The sequence below is a fragment of the Genypterus blacodes genome, unplaced genomic scaffold (assembly GCF_046128005.1).
Source record: "Genypterus blacodes isolate CSIRO-AG114 ecotype Tasmania unplaced genomic scaffold, CSIRO-AGI_Gbla_v1 ptg000137l_1, whole genome shotgun sequence".
In the NCBI taxonomy this organism is placed as follows: Eukaryota; Metazoa; Chordata; class Actinopteri; order Ophidiiformes; family Ophidiidae; genus Genypterus; species Genypterus blacodes.
Genome location: NW_027466939.1, coordinates 745890 through 765376, shown reverse-complemented (window position 1 = coordinate 765376; position 19487 = coordinate 745890). Strand labels below are relative to the sequence as shown.

General features: G+C 42.2%; 4 protein-coding genes across 6 annotated transcripts; 3 read left to right on the top strand and 1 right to left on the bottom strand.

Moving 5' to 3' along the window:
- The first annotated feature begins 296 nt into the window (after positions 1-296).
- Positions 297-3629, top strand: mfsd13al (major facilitator superfamily domain containing 13a-like). The gene is made up of 7 exons (XM_076164523.1): positions 297-767; positions 1129-1443; positions 1652-2062; positions 2435-2589; positions 2753-2836; positions 3023-3166; positions 3338-3629. Exons 1-7 carry the CDS (start codon positions 573-575, stop codon positions 3477-3479), a joined length of 1446 nt encoding a protein of 481 aa, XP_076020638.1. The 5' UTR covers positions 297-572; the 3' UTR covers positions 3480-3629.
- Positions 3630-4277: 648 nt separating this feature from the next.
- On the bottom strand, positions 4278-6065 carry LOC143011604 (uncharacterized). The gene is made up of 6 exons (XM_076164525.1): positions 5965-6065; positions 5491-5814; positions 5280-5377; positions 5082-5129; positions 4799-4888; positions 4278-4692 (listed from the first exon to the last, which is right to left on the bottom strand). The coding sequence occupies exons 1-6, from the start codon at positions 6017-6019 to the stop codon at positions 4639-4641; spliced, it is 669 nt and encodes a 222-aa protein (XP_076020640.1). The 5' UTR covers positions 6020-6065; the 3' UTR covers positions 4278-4638.
- Positions 6066-7155: 1090 nt separating this feature from the next.
- rpusd1 (RNA pseudouridine synthase domain containing 1) lies at positions 7156-9620 on the top strand. 3 transcript variants are annotated; one of them, XM_076164499.1, is made up of 6 exons: positions 7156-7243; positions 7356-7575; positions 7936-8059; positions 8263-8365; positions 8458-8559; positions 8859-9620. In XM_076164499.1, the coding sequence occupies exons 2-6, from the start codon at positions 7388-7390 to the stop codon at positions 9260-9262; spliced, it is 921 nt and encodes a 306-aa protein (XP_076020614.1). In that variant the 5' UTR covers positions 7156-7243; positions 7356-7387; the 3' UTR covers positions 9263-9620. The 3 variants fall into 3 exon arrangements, with proteins under 3 accessions (XP_076020614.1, XP_076020615.1, XP_076020613.1); XM_076164500.1 differs by having other exon boundaries at positions 7172-7203; XM_076164498.1 differs by having other exon boundaries at positions 7172-7575.
- A 552-nt stretch (positions 9621-10172) lies between these two features.
- LOC143011649 (NACHT, LRR and PYD domains-containing protein 3-like) lies at positions 10173-18470 on the top strand. The gene is made up of 11 exons (XM_076164596.1): positions 10173-10314; positions 11148-11430; positions 11578-13312; positions 13399-13575; positions 13827-14003; positions 14238-14411; positions 14721-14894; positions 15883-16056; positions 16132-16305; positions 16652-16698; positions 17165-18470. Exons 2-11 carry the CDS (start codon positions 11157-11159, stop codon positions 17734-17736), a joined length of 3678 nt encoding a protein of 1225 aa, XP_076020711.1. The 5' UTR covers positions 10173-10314; positions 11148-11156; the 3' UTR covers positions 17737-18470.
- Positions 18471-19487: the final 1017 nt, after the last annotated feature.

Here is a 19487-nt window from a genome sequence, read left to right as displayed (position 1 = left end):
AAGGAAGCAACGGCAGTTTTTCCTTATAGAATATAAAACATTTTTTTGTCAATCTTAATTATATTGCACTTAGTTATATGCGCTTTTACAAAAGCGAAGGGAAACGACGAAACTTTTTTGTTTAAGTGTTTTGACGTTGTCACTTCCTCCCTCATTTGAGTGACAGTTTTGTTCCGCCAATCTTGAATTAGCAAATGGAACTAAATAACTCTTCTGACCAATCAAATGATTGTTTGTTATTCTGAAGGGCGGTCCCGACATATTGGCACACAAATCGAGTGTTGCAGGATTTCCTGAGAGGAGCGTTTATGATATTTACTTGCTGCCATGTTGTCTTATGCTCTCAGGTAAAAGAAACGCGCAAATAATTCAAATGCGAAATTATTTTTTTCTCCCGAACATTACATTCTCTCCTGATCCCATACATTCGGCTGGGTTTTTTTCTTGTGAATCATCTATTATTGTTAGCTTAAATGATCTGAACTATTTTGTGGGACCGGTTTGACAAGATCCAGTTTACCGGATCTAGTAGTCAGTTACTTTTCTAGTTATTTTACTCAAAGTGACCCGCCATGACCTCGAAGGAGAACCCCGACTCAGGAGAAAAGAACGTTCGACATCGGATGTTCAGGCCAAATGCAGCTGCTGTGGCTTACTCCATGACCACTCTGGGATCAGGCATGATGGGAAATATATTCAGCTTCTATTATGTCAAACTCTTCCTAAATAAGTACAAGATATCAGAGGGAGCGTTTCATCAGTCACAGGTTAGTCATTAATGGTAACGTGCTGAAAAACGTTCCTATGGTGGACAGATCGACTTGTCAATGTGCAACTCAATGCTCATTTCTGTATCTGGAATGGTAAATATGTCATCATACTAAGAGCACATGTCACATTGATGTCGTCACAGCTGGCTGTGTTGTCTTTGTGTTGTTTTGCTTCCTTGTTTGCCCATGTCTCATGTGTATGACTACACATGACTTATTATCATTATTGTTGTTCCCTTTCTATAAAAAAAATAGACTCCAAAATGTTTTATAACCACATGCTCATTCTTATGTCTTCAGATGTTATCTTATAAAATACTTGTTCATCGTCCAGTCGTCTGTGTGTCTGCCCTCACAGGTTGTGTACATGGTGTGGAATGCACTGAATGACCCCCTTTTTGGTTACATGCAAGATAACTCCCAGGTGCCATGTTGCTCCCAGCGTCGCCTCTCCATCCTGTATGGAGCGCCCCTCTACTCCCTGGCCTTTCTGCTGGCCTGGTTCCCATGGAGGTCGTACGCCCCTGGTGACTGGTTGAGTGGCCTCCACTTGATGGTGGCTCTCTGTGCTTATGATGGCATGCTGACGTTTGTGCTGTTGGCACAGTGTGCCTTGTTTGCCGAAATGTCTAGCCAGCATCAGAATCGCCTGAGACTTGTAAAGTACAGCCAGGTGAGGATTAAATATTTTAAATGACTGTTACACTTGGTCCATCTGCTCCTCAAAGAAGATGGGTTAAATGCAGAGGACACATTTTGTTCTAAATATAATGACAATAAAAGCTTTGGACAATGAATTACTATTATCGATCCTTTCCCCAATTAAGCCAACAGCGCACTTGGCCTTCATCTTGTCTCATATGGTTTCCCTTTTTTCCTAGGTGGCGTCTCTGATTGGCTCCTCCAGCGTTCTCTTCTGTGGTGTCCTTACCAACAACATGGAGAACTTTGCAGAATTCCAAGCTTTTGCAGTAGTGACTGCTGTCGTTGGCTGTGGCTGCATGCTCTACACGGGACTCTACATCGAGAGCAGCTTTGATAACAAGCGATCTGTGGCACAGTCAAAGGGGTCCATTGACCAGTCTTCATTTGCTTTGTTAAAAACTTTGACTTGGCAAATATTGACCAACAGAGATTTCCAGTTATTTGTCGCGATGAATTTCTTTCAGGTTTTCATATTGACCTTCTTTAGTAACTTTACCCTGATATTTGCTGAGCACCTAATTCCTCCAGATGCGCTGCCACCACTGGCCAAGAGCCTCATGTTTGGAGCTGGATTCATGTGTCCACAGGTACTTTCACACAGCACACACAGGGGTTATCACATTGTCCCTCTCAGTTAGATTTTCTAACATCCTAGTTTTGGAATGCCTGAGTTGTGTATTAAAAGTACTTGAATGCACCTCAACAAAGTGCTTTCAAAATCTGCTGCTCTGTCTTACAATACTTTTGGTACACAACTGATTGAACAATGCTTTTCATATGGTAATGACATGAACAGAAACAAGTGGCTTCATGCAAAACCAATGGTTTGCAAAGTGACATAGGGCTAAAACATGCAAAATATTATGAGTGTGTTTGACCATAACCAAAATCTGTTTTTGTTGGTGTAAGTGTGAGTTTTCAGGTTTCATCTTGTCTCTTATCCCCTGTCGTGTCCCCAGCTGTTAGTATTGAGCTGTCAGAAACTGCTGCATGGTGTTGGCTACTACAGGATCATCCTCCTCACCTTCTACTTAGAGTTTGGAATGGCAGTCATAATGCTGGGCCTCGGCCCTCAACACTACTACATCCTAGCGTTTTTCCTCACTCTTAACATGTAAGAGGTTCAGTGTATTTCATTGTTTCACTCAGCTAATTAATGAATGTTGATCATTAATTAAACAATGCAATACAGGTTGAAGACATTGTAACTTATGAAGAAGATTGAATGACACTAAATCAATATGTATAGTACCTGATCTGTCTTATCTCTGTTGCAGGGTTCTAATTCAATCAGCTTTCAGTCTTTTTGGTTTGCCTTTGGCTGACATCATTGACACTGACATGTTGAAATACAAGCGCAGGTACGTAAGCCTTCAGTTGAACATATAAGAAGAAGCTCAGTTCACGTGGTATGATGCTAAACTTCATGTATGGAAAACTTTTTGTTCTATTTATTATTCCTGCTTCTGTATCCAAATCAAATGAGTGGTTTTTGACCCATTGTACTTTTTTTTCTTCTTCTTTGTTTTATTCTTCGTCTTCTACAGTTCGCCCATCTCCTCTATGGTATTTGGAACAAATGCTCTGTTCACCAAGCCAGCTCAGTCTCTGGCCCCTATGCTTGTGATTAATATCCTCAACCAATTTGGCTATGAAGAGTTGAAGGAGGCTGGGAAGGATTCCGATCCAAGGTGCACACAGTTTCTTTCTGCCACTCTGGCAAAACCTGGCTTGATATTGGAGCAGTACTAATAGTGATAGTAATAGTAATAGAACAAAACAGTCTAGAAGAAAATTAAGTCTGCTGTCATTGCGCCTGTCAATAAATGTATCAATACGAAGTGACTTTTGCTCTTTTGCAGCTCCTTGGAGAGTCTCCACAGGGTCATGTTTGGCCTGGTGTGTCTGGTGCCCATATGTGTCGCTGCTCTACAAGTCATGGCATGGAGGCCATTTTCCATACGGACCAGTCACACAGTTGACACAACATATATTGATGGATAACTTCTGTATCTTCAGGATTAGCACTGAAGCCGGTTGGTATACTTACTGTAAAACGTTTCCCTTATTTGGGAATTAGGAAAGGGTTTTAAAATGTATACAGAAAGGAGGAAAGGAAAGGGTTTTATATTTGGTGATACCCGCTGTATAAAACAGCCTGCTGTGAAAATTGCATTAAATAGGAATTTGGGTAATTGGTAATGTTTAGACTACTAGCTTAGCCATGTTCCTTTTTCAGATTAAAACTCAATCACACAATCATGTTTTGTGAACAGAATTACTAAAAAGTAAATTGCACATCATTCTGCAATGCAGAAGTGAAAAGAATAGAATTAGTTTGTTGATGTCTCCCCTTTTCTTCTCGTGGATCATCAGTTGTCTTAAAACCTTCTGGAGATGGCCGTGGTGTCCAGCATCTGGGGCAGCTGTCTGCTATAGACTAACATTCTTATTCTTAAGGATTGATTTATATGCTGAAGTGTCTAAAGCCCAAATACCAACTGTAACCTCAGTATGCAGCCTTTTGGATTCTGATGCACAAAGTCCTCTCTAATAATAATCAGATGTCATTATAGAAGCCAAACAAACCCGATTATGTTCAAGGCAGGTTTTTGCTTTATTGAAAGTTCAGCCCAGGATGTTTGGGTAAATGCACCTTAGCCAAATGTTTCTATCACAACCTTTTATTTATAGAAAGGTTCTTACTAAACAACCACTTTGATATTATACTTGAAGTTCTAGATGTAAATGCCAAAACACAATATGAAGTTTTGCAGCAATGGCAAATGTGGGTGATTGTAATTGTATATAGATTTCAATGCCAGCAATGTGAATAAAGTTGGCGTAAACTTGTTGACTTAAATTTAACGCTGTGTATTGTAGAATACTCTTTTGTTGTCTTTGTGTCAAAACTCATCTGCATCAATCAATGTTTTCTATGAATTTGAAGGTGATTTTTCTATTGTGGGTTTTCATGGTTTTGATTAAAATATTTTCAATCACATCAATGTATCGTGTCAAGTTAATAACTAGAAAATCAGAGTACAAATATTGACAATGGTGTTGAACAATCTCTCACAGAAATGGTCTATTTGTCAAAGAAAATTGGGAGCATGCATATTTTCTGTACAAATGCTGAAACTGTCCGGCATTTAATAAGCACTTAAACATTTTCATAGATGTCATCAGTTGAAGGGGTTATCTGATCGCTTGCAACCTGCAACAAGAATACATTTGGTAAGAAAATGACAAAAATGATGGAAAAGGACGATGTTCAGAGAAGTGACTGAATCTAACCACAAACACACTGCAGTAAGACTCGCCTCATTTGGGGAAGGGTGAGTGTGTTTTTTCCCTCTGATGTGCAACTCTTGCACCACATCCTGGAATTGTCGTTTTTTAGTGTGGTTATTCTGTTTTAAAGTAAAGAAGGAATTAGTTACCAAACCAAATAATTATTCAGATCTTTATGACTCAGTTCCAGCATTTTCCAGCCAGTACTTTACTCAGTTCCCATTCCTCTTTTTACCACTTTCTAAGATTTAATATCAAAATGTAAAGACGTAGAATGGAGGAAACAGAGAAAATCAGTTATGTATGAATTACCTTGTGAGTTGTGTGTGTCTTTTTGCAAAAGCTTATATTGCTGCCAGTCTACAATGTAGAGGAACATGTTATATTAAATGTTATACTAAACAGCACATACATTTGTATTTTCAGGCTTGTTTGAATATTTAACATTTGCAAATACTGAAAAATGCATGTATCAAAATTATCAACAGTTATGAAGTTAATTAAAGTTACCTTTTTTTGAATGATAATTATAATAATTATGATGCTGTAAATGGCCAAAAGGACAAAAGATGACCATAGGAGAATGCGCGTCAATGAGTTGACCTGTCCTGGAAACAGGAAAAAAGCTGTTTCTTGCAATTCACCTTCATCAAAGAATCCAAACAGCAGTGCCTGACCTTTCAAATCTCAATGATGAGCTGATGCGTGTCACGAGTCTTACCCTTTACAACAAGAGTGGTGCCCGATGCTATGAACTGTTTGCCTGGTGCAGGTTTCTCCTTTGATACTGCAGCACAGTAGTAGGTCCCACTGTCGTTCACACTCAGTGATTTGATGAGTAAAGAGTGTCTCGTCTGGTTGTACTTGTCATTCCCGTCGTCCAAGTGGAGTTGACGGCAGGCTTCTTTGAAAACAAACCATTTCACCTCCATGCTGGCTTCACACTCAAACTTACAAACGATTGACACAGATGTTCCGCTTTTCTGCCAAATAATCTTCTTTGGCTGAGATAAGCAATCCTCTGTGTTTCTGTGTCGTGCGCTGCCTGGAGTTGGACAAAGACAGATTTAATGAATATACAATCATCTGAATACTCGCTTCACTGAACTTGCTTCACTAGTAAGGAGTGAGAAACGGTGCTAAAATCTGAACCGTCTGACCCATTGGTAGAATAGAGCGAAACATTTAGTCTTACCTATTAATGCCAGGCAAATGAGTAAGACAGACACATGGACATATGGCCAGCCCATGTCTGCAGCTTCGAAGCAAATGATCTCATGATTCTTTGCACAAGGCTGTTTTAAATGGCTGGTAAGGAAGTACACGTACTGAACTTCCCCAATACTTAGTTCCTGCTTATTTTCTCAAATACTGTATCACATATTGCTTACATTCAGACACATGTTTCTGTCTTATGTGTGCTGCTACTGTAACCACGACCTTGTTGAAATGGTGCATGGCCATGTCTCGGTTAACATTTGGGTAGATGAGCTGTTCATCCTTTGTTTTCTTCTGTAAATGTAGATTGTAAACTGCCTGTCCAACAGCTTAAAGTTCACCCAAATTCATACTTGCCAAGCTTGGATACATTTCTTTTACTCCCTTCAGCAGTATCTCCCTGCAATCCATATCCACAAATTCCTGGAAGATGTCGAATTGTAACTTGAGCAATCAACAACACAAGATGATTTTGACCCCTGGCTACCTCAATGTTTCATTTATTATACAAAAAATGCACCAGGCTAAAGTCTCAAGCTGCCTCAAGTTTCACTTTGTAGTACTCAATCTATCCGTTTTCTCATGTGAACATTATTTTGTTGAAATCACTGTGGTCAACCCTCTTACAAAACACTTAAAACCTCCATGTAAGTGCAACAAATGCAAGAACAAACAGCACTGTTACAGGGCTGATGGTGCAACACAACATGCATCTGACTTCAGAACATTCTAGGTTCAACTCTTGGTCAGCTCAGTGTTTCAGTGTATTTATATGTTCTAGTTTTTTTTTTAAATATCTCAGTTCTCTCAGAGATGAGGTGTTGTTTGCTATTTGTTTTTATTGAAGCAAACATGACATTGTGCATACAATTAAAGGATATTTTGGAGATAATTTTTATACAGAAAGAGCGGGGTAAGGAGAGAGAGAAATATGTTTTTTCCCCACACATGCGCAGTAGCGATTTATAATTATTATTATTATTAGTTATCCATTCAATTTCATAAAAACAATCTCATGGATGGTTCATTCAACAACATTGTGTGTGTGTGTGTGTGTGTGTGTGTAAGAGAGAGAGAGAGAGGGAGGGAGAGAGAGAGATATGAAGAGAGAGAGCGAAAGAGAGAGACTGGTGTGTCAATAAAGTTAGCAAAACTCTTTAGGCGCATGCGCATAGGTTGTAGTTTCCGGCTTGCGGGTTAGCGCGAGACAGAGGGGGTTTGTTTACACTTGAGTGTTTACATGTGGATCGCGTAAAGTACTCTAATCTAATTCATACGACACATTGCGGTCTTTGTGGTTAATAATCCGGTGTGGTTTCCGGCAATCTAACGTAATTAATCGAACGTCTGACGTTGCTGATCCTGCAGGCGTGAGTTGTGTCCATCCATCGGTGCACAGGATGACCTCAGAGCCTGCCAGCCTGGAGAGATTGCGTGTGCTGCACCGGAGCCATGATTACATCGTCGTGGACAAGCACTGGGACATCCGCATCGACAGCAAGATGTGGTACGAGAACCTGACTGTGCAGGCGCAGCTCAGGCACTGCTTCCCTCAGCTGGCAGACCCTGGCACCTACTATGGATTCAGGTCAGAGACACTTCATGAGAGCTTCATTCACTTGGGTTATGTTGCTTCAACTATTTTTAAACCCACCAGTGAGACAGTGAGTGGATGCATGAACTGTCCTCTCCTAAAGTCTGGTGGAGAACAAACCTGTAGAGGACACATTAGATGGTTGGTTGTGCATATACGTATGAATGATGTCAGATGGTTCATCTCATAAAGCAAAAAAGACAAGGGAATACCTGATGTCACCTCAGATGATGCCTGAGTGGCCGTCCTTGGTTCCTCTGCTCTTACATGTGACTCATCTGAAGACGGGAGAGACATGAGGAGTCGGTTATGGACTTTGGAACGTCTCATGGTCCCTCCTCTCCTCCTCCTCAGGTTTTGTCACCAGCTGGATTTCTCCACCAGTGGAGCTCTGTGTGTCGCCCTCAATAAGGCCGCTGCCGGCAGAGCCTACCGCTGCTTCAAGGACCGCACTGTCACCAAGGCTTACCTGGCCCTGGTATGATCACAAACACACACACTGCAGTATAAGCTACATGACTACAGCAGATTGTGGTTTGTAATGACTTCGTTATCACATTCCCACGCTTTGATATGTTGTAACCACAATTTAAAACACGTGGGAAAGACATAAATAAGTTCTTCACACATGATTTTGCTTTAACACAGGATGTCTGTCCTCTGCTGCTGTTGTCTTCTCAGGTACGTGGTTGGGTAGAAGAGGAGACCCAAACTCTGGACTTTGCCATTGGAAAGAACTCTTCAGAGGGGAAAACACACATGATGTGTATTGAGGGAACAGAAGGTACACACATGTGTGTCCATAGTTATTTTATTTTATTATTCCCATGCTGTACTTCCCTCACTCTTTTCTGTCTCATTGCCCTGCATCCTCAGGCTGTGAGAACCCTAAACCCTGTCAGACTGAGCTGACAGTGTTACAGTACGGGGTGTATGATGGAGAAGCGGTCACCAAGGTGCTGCTGCAGCCACTCACCGGTAACGGAGCTCTTGTCTTTCCTCTCTCTTCATCCTTCAGTGCCACATGTTTGTGTCATGCATAGAACATCTGGCCATCTTTCATCCTGCCAGGCCATTTGAGGAACTGCACCCATTTAAAAAAGATGGAACAGCTCCATCTGTTGGGCCATTTAAATCATTACATTTCCTGTAAAAGAGCTCTCTAATGTCGTCTTTATTCACACAATGACACGTTTTAGTAGTTACGCAACTCTGACACATTTCCCTTTTCCTCTCTTTCCTCCCTCTCTGGCCCTTCGTCTCTGCCTCTCCTCCAGGCCGGACCCACCAGCTCAGAGTCCACTGCAGCGCTATAGCTCACCCCATTGTCGGGGACGTCACCTACAGCTTGGGAGCAGATCAGACCCCCTTCCGCATGATGCTGCACGCACACCTCCTCCACATCCCCCTGGACCCCCAGCCCCTGCTCGTCTCTGCAGAAGACCCCTTTCTCCCCGGGGTAGACGCCAAATGGGTCCCTCAGCGTACATTAAGGACACTAGAGGCCACAATGGACGCTCTGCTGGAGCGCAGGATGGAGGAGAGGAAGAAGAAAGAGGAGGAGGAGAGGGTGGCGAACGAGGCAAAGAGGAAAGGCAGCAGGAAACAGAAGTGCGAGGAAGAAAGCGAGGAGCAGAGGAGGCAGTGTCAGGAGTGGCTGAGCGAGTGGGCAGGAGACTGAGCGGGGCTGGGCTGCAGAGTGTTTGCTGGATGTATGGCTGCCATGTGAGCGTGCATGCTCCGTCTCAGATACCTGGAGACGTACCAGTGCCTGAATGCTTCTGCGCACAAGCTACTTAAACTTCAGGCTAAGTAAAAACAAGACTAAGGCTCAGTCTCTTCCCCGCATGCACACCCTCACACTGTCATCTCGCCCTCTGCGTGTTCACATGGATGAGTGTACAGCAGAAGGACTGTGAGTGAACAGATCCAGTGTGGATCCACAGGGGACTTCACTCTCCAGTCAATGTGTCCGTCTAACTGCTACTGTCCTCGTTTTAATTATCCTTACAGTTACAATTAAAAATGTTCTACCTTAACTGCTTGAGTTTGTTCATTAAACAGTTCATAATTATGTTATGAATGATATGGATTTGATTTTTTTTTCAGAAAATAGTCAAACTATTATTAATCTCCAATTGATATTGAGACAGAAGCTTTTTTCTGTGCAGAACATCTGTAATAGCATAGGAAGTGTTGAAGAAATGACATGTGATTGATCTAATATAGAATATAACACAGTATTTTCTATTGCTCTCTCCTGGGGAAAAGGCTGTGATGATACATTTGTGTGTTTGGTGCCCACATGTTTCTTTTTTCACCACACCACCTTTTAATCTGCTCATCAATAATCCACTTTACAAGCATTATATTTTAATAAATACAAGAGTTCGTGTGCAAAAACAGAAAAGGCAAAACATTTAACAAAAAAAAACAAGTACATGTGGAAAAAAACATACTTATACATTATGCTAAAGATGTTCAAATAAGTTACAAAATACGTTTTCAGTCAACAGTCAAAAAGGCATTTTGAGTTCACTTGAGCCCAGTGTTGTCGTCATGTTGAGCGATCCCTCCCCCAAAAGGGAGTAACCTCAACTTCCTTATGATGTTTTTCTCTCTGCTACGCCGCTTTAGTGCGCGAACCTCGAGCTAAGACAAGTTTAGCCAAAGGTTCGGGACGGTAGAGGAAACATCATTTATGTGAAAGTTGAGTAAAATCCCTTGGACTTGGTAAGTAAATGCCCAATTTACTTACAACTTACAAATAAAAACCCCATCAATGACCAATAGTTTGGACATTAGATTAGATTAGATTCAACTGTATTGTCATGGAGCAAAGTACAAGTACAAGCCAATGAAATGCAGCTAGCCAGAAGTGCAAAAGTGTACTATAATATATACAGAATTAATAAATAGAGCGTACAATAGTGCAAAGTGTCCTTGTGCAAAGCAGAAGTGAAAGTGTCTCCGCCTCGGGGAAGAAACTTTTCCTGGGCCTGCTGGTGCGAGAGCGGAGGCTTCTGTAACGCCTGCCGGATGGGAGGAGGGTAAAAAAACGTGTTATTAGGGTGGAAGGAGTATTTCATGATGTTCTTGGTTTTACCCAGACAGCGTCTACGGTAGATCTGTTCGATGCTGTCCAGCTGTGTACCGCAGAACCTTTGGGCGGCTTTCACCACAGCTGGAGTTACCGTTACACATTACACATTAATATTTTGTAAAAAGTGTTGTACGTCTTTCCTGAAGTCTCTGAGCGTGTTTGAGTCTCAGTGTGTGCGAGTGAGGAGAGGAGATGTGTTGTACGTGTGCTGTGGCGTGCGTGCGTGCCGTACATGCGCTGCCTGCCAGGGACACAGTGTGTATAAAACATCACACTTGGCCACTTGGGGATGCACACCACGTGATGTAACCACAATGTTTTGGCTTATATCTTTTTTCACTTCTGTCATAGAATTACAATTCCTGTAATCAATTTAGATCATTAAGCCCACGTGCATGGGTGGATGATTTTTGCAGACCTCTGCCTTGTCATACACAAAACACATTTCCTTCAATGTTTGCAGAGAGAAACAATGGCAACGCCTGAAGACCTGCTGGGAGCTTTGGAGAATTTGAAAGACGACGAGTTTAAGAGATTTAAGTGGCTCCTGCCGCAGCCTGATGCTCGGGGAACCTTCCCGGTAATCCCACAGGCCAAACTGCAAAACGCAGATCGGATGGACACCGTGGATCTGATGTTTGAGGCCAACAAAGAGGACAGTCAGGAGGTGACCATAAAGATTTTGAAGAGAATGCAGAAGAATGACTTGGCACAGCATTTATCAAAGATCAGCTCTGAACCCAAAGGTGACAATTCATTCATACCAGCAGCTTTGAGGCGTAGAAGCTGCGCGGTGTTAATATGCACTAAGTTTGGAGCTCTTCCTAAACATGTGTTTTGTTATCACCTGACCTATTGTTTTTGTGTGTCTGTGTGTGTGTTTTCTAATACAGAGGTTATTGCTGATTGCCAGCGCAAACTCAAATCCAACCTGAAGAAGAAGTTTCAGCATTTGTCAGATAGAAGCCCGAAGTTGGGAAAGAGGACATGTGTGAATGAGATCTACACAGAAGTCAATATGACAAAGTCTGGAGACACAACAGTGACACCAGAAGACCAAGTCAGAATACAAGACTTCTTTAAAACTCTGCCAGGACAACAGAAACCAGTCCGATCAGTGATTACAAAGGGAGTGGCTGGTATTGGGAAAACAGTCTTAACACATAAATTCACTCTGGATTGGGCTGAAGACAAAGCCAACCAAGACACACAGTTCTTATTTCCCTTAAGTTTCCGAGAGCTGAATTTCCTCAAAGAGAGACAGTTCACCTTGATGGGACTCCTCCATCATTTCTTTCCTGAGACCAAAGAAGCAGGAATCGCCACATTTGACAACTTCCAGGTTGTTTTCATCTTGGATGGCCTGGATGAGTGTCGACTTCCTCTGGACTTCCACAACAATGAGATCCTGACTGACGTTACAGATCTGGCCTCAGTGGACGTGCTGTTGACGAACCTCATCATGGGGAAGCTGCTGGTCTCCTCCTACATCTGGATAACCATGACAGCTGAGGCAGCCAATCAGATCCCTCCTGAGTATGTTGACGTTGTGACAGAGGTGACAGGGTTCACTGATTCAAAGAAGGATGAGTACATCAGGAAGAGATTGAGAAATAAGGAGCTGGCTGGCAGAATCATCTCCCACATCAGGGCGTCACGAAGTCTCCACATCATGTGCCGCATCCCAGTCCTCTGCTGGGTCGCTGCTACAGTTCTGGAAGAGATGCTGAGAGACGGCGACCCACAGCTGCCGAAAACAATGACTGAGATGTACATCCAATTCCTGGTTGTTCAGGCAAGGCTGGAAAACATGAAACATCCCAGAGAAGGTGAGACAGATCAATGTGCTGCGGCACAGAATCCGCAGATGGAGAAGACCATTGTGTCTCTTGGAAAAGTGGCTTTTGAGCAGCTGCTGAAAGGCAACTTAGTTTTCTCTGAAGCAGATCTGACAGAGTGTGGCATCAACCCTGCAAGACAATCGCTAACACACATCCTGAAAGAGGAGCAGTGGCTGTCCAGTGAGAAGGTTTTCTGCTTTGTCCATTCAAGCTTTCAGGAATTTTTGGCTGCCATTTACGTCCATGTGACATTCATTACTTCCGGTGTCAATCTGCTATTAGAAGTTCAATCGACCAGCCCCAGGCAATTCAAAGACAAATCTACTGAGGAACCCATCTACCAGGGTGCAGTGGACAAGGCTTTACAGTGTCCAAATGGACAACTAAACGTGTTCCTCCGCTTCCTTTTGGGCCTCTCACTTCCGACCAGTCAGGATCTCCTTCAACATCTTTTAAAACACACAGGAAGTAGCTCCGATTCCAATAAGGAGATAGTCCAGTACATCAAGGAGAAGATCAAGGAGAATCCCTCTCCAGAGAAAAGCATCAGTCTGTTCCACTGCCTGAATGAACTGAAGGAACGCTCTTTAGTAGAGGAGATCCAACAGCACCTGAGTTCAGGAAGTCTTGCCACGAACAAACTCTCTCCTGCTCAGTGGTCAGCGCTGGTCTTCATCTTACTGTCATCACAAAATGATTTAGATGTGTTTGACCTGAAGAAATTCTCAGCTTCAGAGGAAGGGTTCTTGGGGTTGTTGCCAGTAGTCAACGCCTCCAGTGTATCTCGGTATGTACATGGGGAAACTATACTTACTAAACACTCTGAGTCTTTGTGTTGTAGTTTGCATTGATTCTTTGTCTGTTTTGTTTCAGGCTGAGTGGCTGTAACCTGTCACCCGAAGGCTTTGAAGCTCTGTCCTCGGTTTTAAGTTCGCCGTCCTCTAATTTGAGAGAGCTGGACCTCAGTAACAGTAATGTGGGGCTTTTCAAACTCAGTAAGCTCTCTCTCTCTGGATTGCTGAGTCCACACTGTAGACTGGAAACTCTCAGGTCAGCTCAAATACACTACTGATGTTTACATGATCCAACTATTTAAAGTTTATTATTGTATCCAAACTACAGTGTTGGTAAGAGTTAATTTACAAAAACAGATTAGTCTGTGTATGTCAATGTTTACATATTTGAAAAATATGATTTAAATACATTATTTTAAAAATGTTTTGTAAGTTGTTGCAAGAACATGAATATGACTTTTTAGATCTCATTTAATTAAATAAATTTTCATTTCTATCTCTTTTCAGGCTGAGTAACTGTAATCTCAGAGACCCAGACTGCAGTAAATTGCTGTCCCAGTATGTCAGCTCTGCATCCTCCAGCCTGAAAGAGCTGGACCTGAGCAGCAATCTCTTGGAAGATGAAGGAGTGAAGACATTGTCTGCTGGACTGGTGAGTCCACACTGTGGACTCATAACTCTCAGGTCAGTTCAATTGAGAGCTGAACACAAACCTAGAGTGGCAGACGGGTATTTGGTGAAGACTTTTGCAGCATTTCTATAAATCAGAATTCACACTTATGTGCCTTTCGCTGGGTAATAACAGCAGTCAGAGTGAACACCTTGTATTCATTAAAGAAATCCTTTAATTAAGAGTAAAATATTAATTTTTACTTTGAAATATTTGTCATTGGTTTTTATTCATTCATTCTTTTTCAGGTTGAGTGGCTGTGAGTTGTCATGGAGAAGCTGTGATGCTCTGGCCTTTATACTCAGCTCCCACTCCTCCAGTCTGAGAAAGTTGAACCTAAGTATGAATGACCTGCAGGATTCTGGGGTGAATGTGCTCTCTCCTGGACTGAAAAGTCCACACTGCAGACTGGAGACTCTCAGGTTAGAATGCAAAGCTTTGGTTTCATCCAAATAAGTTAAGCACATAAACAGTCTATGGCATTCCAGTTTTGACTGCACTTCCTGCTACACAATACAGGTAAACAGAATTTGTATAATGTAATACAAATGAAGTGAAGGCAGTGGAGAAAACCGTTTCTTGTTTAAAAATAATCTAGGATACACACCCAAGGGTGTGTGTGTTTATCTGCATCAAACTGTTTGTTTGCAGGATTACTGGGGGGAAGTATGAGGTCTAATATTTGCATTTCTACTTTATTTCCTGTTTGTTTTCATCTTATTCTGCTACAGGCTGAGTTTTTGTAACCTCACCGAAAAAGGTTGTGAAGCTCTGTCCTCAGTCCTGAGCTCCCAGTCCTCCAGTCTGAGAGAGCTGGACCTGAGCTACAACAACCTGCAGGACTCAGGAGTGCAGCTGCTCTCTGCTGGACTGGAGAGTCCACAATGTAGACTGGAAACTCTCAGGTCAGATCATTTTATTAAAGGATAAGTTCACCTTTTAAACCTAAGTTCCATCATTCTAACCATCCCAAGCACAACAGCACCAGCTGCTGCTTGCCAGCAAACTGGTTTCTCCTTAGAAGCCCCCAGTCAAAATGAATGAGACTCAATCAGGCAAGATTTCAAGGCACTAAAACACCTAAATAAATAAATAACACTTTAAACTAGGTCTAATCACAAACTCCTTCTAAATTATGAATGTATAGGTGTAAATCAGAACACAATGAATAAACTGTTTTATTACATTGTTTATGAAATTGCACTCTTAGCACCATTAGCTATTGCCACAGCTCAACCGCTATAATCTTCCACTCTATGTGTATATATATATAATGTAAACACCCAAATTTCCTAATACCATATGCTACTATAAATATACATATATTTATAGTATATACATATAGACATATATTACATATATACATATAGGGAGGCAGTGGCTCAGTGGGTAGAGCTTCCGCTTGGGAACCGGAGGGTCGCCGATTCGAGTCCCTGCCGAGGTGCCCCTGAGCAAGGCACCGAACCCTCAATTGCTCCCCCCTCTGGGAAGGGTGGTAATGTAATGTAAGTCACTTTGGATAAAAGCATCTGCCAACAGCTCGTAATGTAATGTAATATGTATGTATATTACATTACCCATGTTTCCTTTTTCAACATGAAACTCTTAATATGAAAACTGTGTGATATCAACCAAATTGTCAAAATGTGGTAGAAACAAGGCTGAAACCCTTTTTAGTGATTTGGACTGAAACCACATTGACTTTCTCTCCACCACTACGCAATTTACAAATAAATCACAAAATCACAAACACAGTAACACACCAGTCTCCAGTGAATTCTGAAGAACATGCATTCTTTCTATCTTTTTTACAATTGACGTTTAGTCTTGGATTTTATAAACGATGCCACAAAACAGGTGTGATTAAATTAATCAGCGCTGTGTCTTCTTCAGACTGGTCTTGTGCGAGCTGTCGGAGAGTAGCTGTGAAGCTCTGTCCTCAGTCCTGAGCTCCCAGTCCTCCAGGCTGAGAGAGCTGGACCTAAGCAACAACGAACTGCAGGACTCAGGAGTGAAGCTGCTGTCTGCTGGACTGGAGAGTCCACAATGTACACTGGAAACTCTCAGGTGAAGTTTTTTTTTCTAAATAGATGTCTTCACAACAACAAGAACAACAATTATAACCAACTTGAATATGAACAGGTTGTCAGGCTGTCAGGTCGCAGAGGAAGGTTGTGCTTCTCTGGCCTCAGCTCTCAGCTCCAACCCCTCCCACCTGAGAGAGCTGGACCTGAGCTACAATCATCCAGGAGAGCCAGGAGTGACACTGCTCTCTGCTGGACTGGACGATCCTAACTGGAAGCTGAGGACCCTCAGGTAATGCAGAAACCACTGATGGCAGAAGGTGTTCTGGAATTTGAATTAGGCCAAAGATTTTGATCCCAAACCAACCCAGAGACTTGAGTCCGGACTCAGCATGGCCCGACACTTAGCCTTATGCTTTCATTCTGAACCTGAGGGATTCGTGTTAGCAGTGATGTCTGAATCTGATGCTGTGAAGATTCAGGTCCCAATAACAAGCTCCAGCTCAGACTCATGACCTTACCGAGTTATACAGCGACATGAACAACAAGTGGCACATGAATTAGAACACGGCTGTCAAATATCACCTGACAGACATACATGCATAAATACTTTGGTATGATTTTGTGTCTCTCTGCAGTGTGGACCATTGTGGAGAGCAGAGGTTGAAATCTGGTCTGTGGAAGTGTAAGTGTGTGCACATCCCTTTCAGATACTTCTACTCCTGTCTTACTTCTCAGATGATTGATTTTGCTGATATTTGTTTGGCGAGAGACGGCTGGGAGCGACTCACTGGAGCCAATAGTAATACAGACAAAGCAACAAACCTTTCATTCTGCCATTTATTTGTTCCAAATGTGATTAGTAATTTAAACTATTCCTCTGCATAAGCAGTGAGGTCACATCTCCACCAAGTGGTCACAATAATCTAATTCAGCACTAATTCAGAAGCACTTCTTAGAGAATGAACCGCACCCATTCAACTTTGGCAGCCAATTATAGCAACGTAGTAAGAATGTCATCTTTCAAGTTTTATGATTCTCCAAGATGCATTTGACATTTCCGCACCAAGTTTAAAGAACTGTTGTGCAAGGATGCTTTGGTTTTTCGACTTATTTTGCAGTGTGTAATTGTGTACGCATGTCTTCCTTAGATGCCTGTGACCTCACTCTGGACCCAAACACTGCACACCGTCAGCTCAAGCTGCTTAACGAAAAACAAGCGACACGAGTGGAACAGGAGAGCCCGTATCTCTTTCACCCAGACAGATTTGATAGTTGTGAGCAGCTGCTGTGTCGAGAAGCTCTGTCTGGTCGCTGTTACTGGGAGGTGATATCAAAACGGCAAGTGTCCGTCGGTGTGGCCTACAGAGGAATCAAGAGGAGAGGAAATGCAGACTGCATGTTTGGAAGGAATGACCTGTCCTGGTGTGTGGACTTTCCACATGGTGAAGGTCACTCTGTGTGGCACAACAACATACAAAGACAGAGCGTTAGAGGGAACACAGACAACAGTAGGCTTATGACAACTCGTCTGTATCTGGACTGGCCTGCTGGAATTTTGGCCATCTACAGGGACTCCCCTTGCTCCCCGAAGCACCTCCACACCTTCAGCTCCACATTCACTGAACCTGTCCTTCCTGCGTTTGGCCTTGCCCCCTTTTCTGGTACCTCGATGTTACTCAGACATAGGGGGGAGCGCATTATATTTGATGGAAGTGAGTAAAGCATGTGTTTGTGCTTGTTGTTTGTGCTTGTTGCACAGCTGTGTAACAAACTTAGAGATCACACTGCAGAGGTCCCGGTGAGTGCAGTGTGTGTACCTGTAACTTGCCCAGCTGTTTGATGGCTTCATCTCTGGCTTTGTTGGCCCTCTCTATGTGACCCTCTATACATCGATCATCTGGCCCTTAAAACCCGCCTCAAAAACAAGCAGGCCAATCACAAGCAGGCGTGTCAGTGATGTCATAACTTTACTGTTTCTCAATGAATGACTGGTCTATTTTGCGATCCATCTTTGTGCTGTCAAAGGGTTTGAAATTAAACTCCACTTCAGGTTGTGTTTATTATTTTGCTGCCACTTCCCAAACAACCAGCAGAATCTTTTACTTTCATTTGCTTAAATTGAAAAGGTAACCTAATCAATTATGATAAAATGGTAAGAAACAATGACTTTGTGAAAGAGGTGCAGTGCCAAAGTTCTACGTCAAGACAATGTTGAAATGTGTTTGAGTTTGGTTATTCTTTCATGTTGACTGACCTAGGTGTCTTAGTTCCAGTTGCGTTATTTGTGTCCCTGTTTGTTTCTCTTTTGTCTTGAACTCATCGTCCATTGACATGCATCCCTATATGACAGACACACCTATTGTTGGGGTTCACCTCAACATTGTGGGTTTCACGTATAGCCAAGTACAGTCAAGGACATGATTCATAGAAGACTGGATATAATTTGTAATTTGTTTGTCTACTGCCAAAAGTATGCCATTGTCTTATCTTACAGTAAAATATAAACATTTACTGGATCCTTTTTTAAATGACATTTATGTATGTATGTTTATTTTAGAATAACAATGCACATTCAATTATGAAGACAACTTTCACATAGAACTGCTAAATGTACACAGTGAATTACTTCAACCTGGAAGGAATAAAGCTACTTTAACACTGTACGCATATCTGGTGCCAAAATGTTTCTAACTTTATGATAAACTTAATTGACATTCAATTTGACATGGAAGCTCTTAATACTCTAAATATCTTCACAGCCCTGGGCCCCTTGGGCACACTTGGGCATCATTATATAAATAATTGTTGTGAATTAAATTAATAATTAATAATACATATATATATATATACAGTATATATATATATATATATATATATATCAGTCACTTCCACCTTCATGACAGGCTGGTATGTCACTACAAGGGCTCGCTGACCCACTGTGGCTGACTCGGGCGATGCACACGCTGGCTGGGTCGCTGGGCGGGTACAAAGCAGCGGAAGAGAGGGCCGAACCGTCTGCAACAGCTCTGAGTTCAAAAAGAAAGAAAGAAAGTAAACGTCATGATGAAGATGACACACACCGTTTTAGGCTGTGAATCTTGCTGATACTGCATGTAGTGGTCGACAGGCTCAATCTGATTGGTGACGTGATTTACAGTCTTACTGATCTGACTGTTCACTCCTTTTATATAGATTATATCATATTATATGCAATTTCAATTCTGCTGCAGTAGACTAAGAGTGATTGCACTAAATCTGGGGAATTGGAAATTGGAAGTGAAGTGGAACAGCACCGTGATAGTCCGTCTATAACAGTATCTGAGGAGAGACGGGAGCGGGAGGATGAGGTCAAGTGGACCAGCTGGGCTGAGAGGAGCAACAGAAACAAAACAAAGTGTCATTTACTATGGGAGTCGGCATCTTGTCTAATCTGATATTTTCTATATAAGCGTTTCTATAGAAAGTGTTGCT

Bases quoted from the DNA above. Each gene is read 5' to 3' on its own strand.
- mfsd13al (XM_076164523.1), top strand. From the start codon at position 573: ATGACCTCGAAGGAGAACCCCGACTCAGGAGAAAAGAACGTTCGACAT. The intron at 2,837-3,022 runs GTACGTAAGCCT...CGTCTTCTACAG, and splicing joins ATGTTGAAATACAAGCGCAG to TTCGCCCATCTCCTCTATGG. The intron at 3,167-3,337 runs GTGCACACAGTT...GCTCTTTTGCAG, and splicing joins GGGAAGGATTCCGATCCAAG to CTCCTTGGAGAGTCTCCACA.
- LOC143011604 (XM_076164525.1), bottom strand. From the start codon at position 6,019: ATGGGCTGGCCATATGTCCATGTGTCTGTCTTACTCATTTGCCTGGCA. The intron at 5,130-5,279 runs GTAACTTTAATT...TCTACATTGTAG, and splicing joins TAATTATCATTCAAAAAAAG to ACTGGCAGCAATATAAGCTT. The intron at 4,889-5,081 runs GTAATTCATACA...ACTTTAAAACAG, and splicing joins AGACACACACAACTCACAAG to AATAACCACACTAAAAAACG.
- rpusd1 (XM_076164499.1), top strand. From the start codon at position 7,388: ATGACCTCAGAGCCTGCCAGCCTGGAGAGATTGCGTGTGCTGCACCGG. The intron at 8,060-8,262 runs GTATGATCACAA...TTGTCTTCTCAG, and splicing joins CCAAGGCTTACCTGGCCCTG to GTACGTGGTTGGGTAGAAGA. The intron at 8,366-8,457 runs GTACACACATGT...CTGCATCCTCAG, and splicing joins GTGTATTGAGGGAACAGAAG to GCTGTGAGAACCCTAAACCC.
- LOC143011649 (XM_076164596.1), top strand. From the start codon at position 11,157: ATGGCAACGCCTGAAGACCTGCTGGGAGCTTTGGAGAATTTGAAAGAC. The intron at 14,412-14,720 runs GTTAGAATGCAA...ATTCTGCTACAG, and splicing joins TGCAGACTGGAGACTCTCAG to GCTGAGTTTTTGTAACCTCA. The intron at 16,057-16,131 runs GTGAAGTTTTTT...GAATATGAACAG, and splicing joins TGTACACTGGAAACTCTCAG to GTTGTCAGGCTGTCAGGTCG.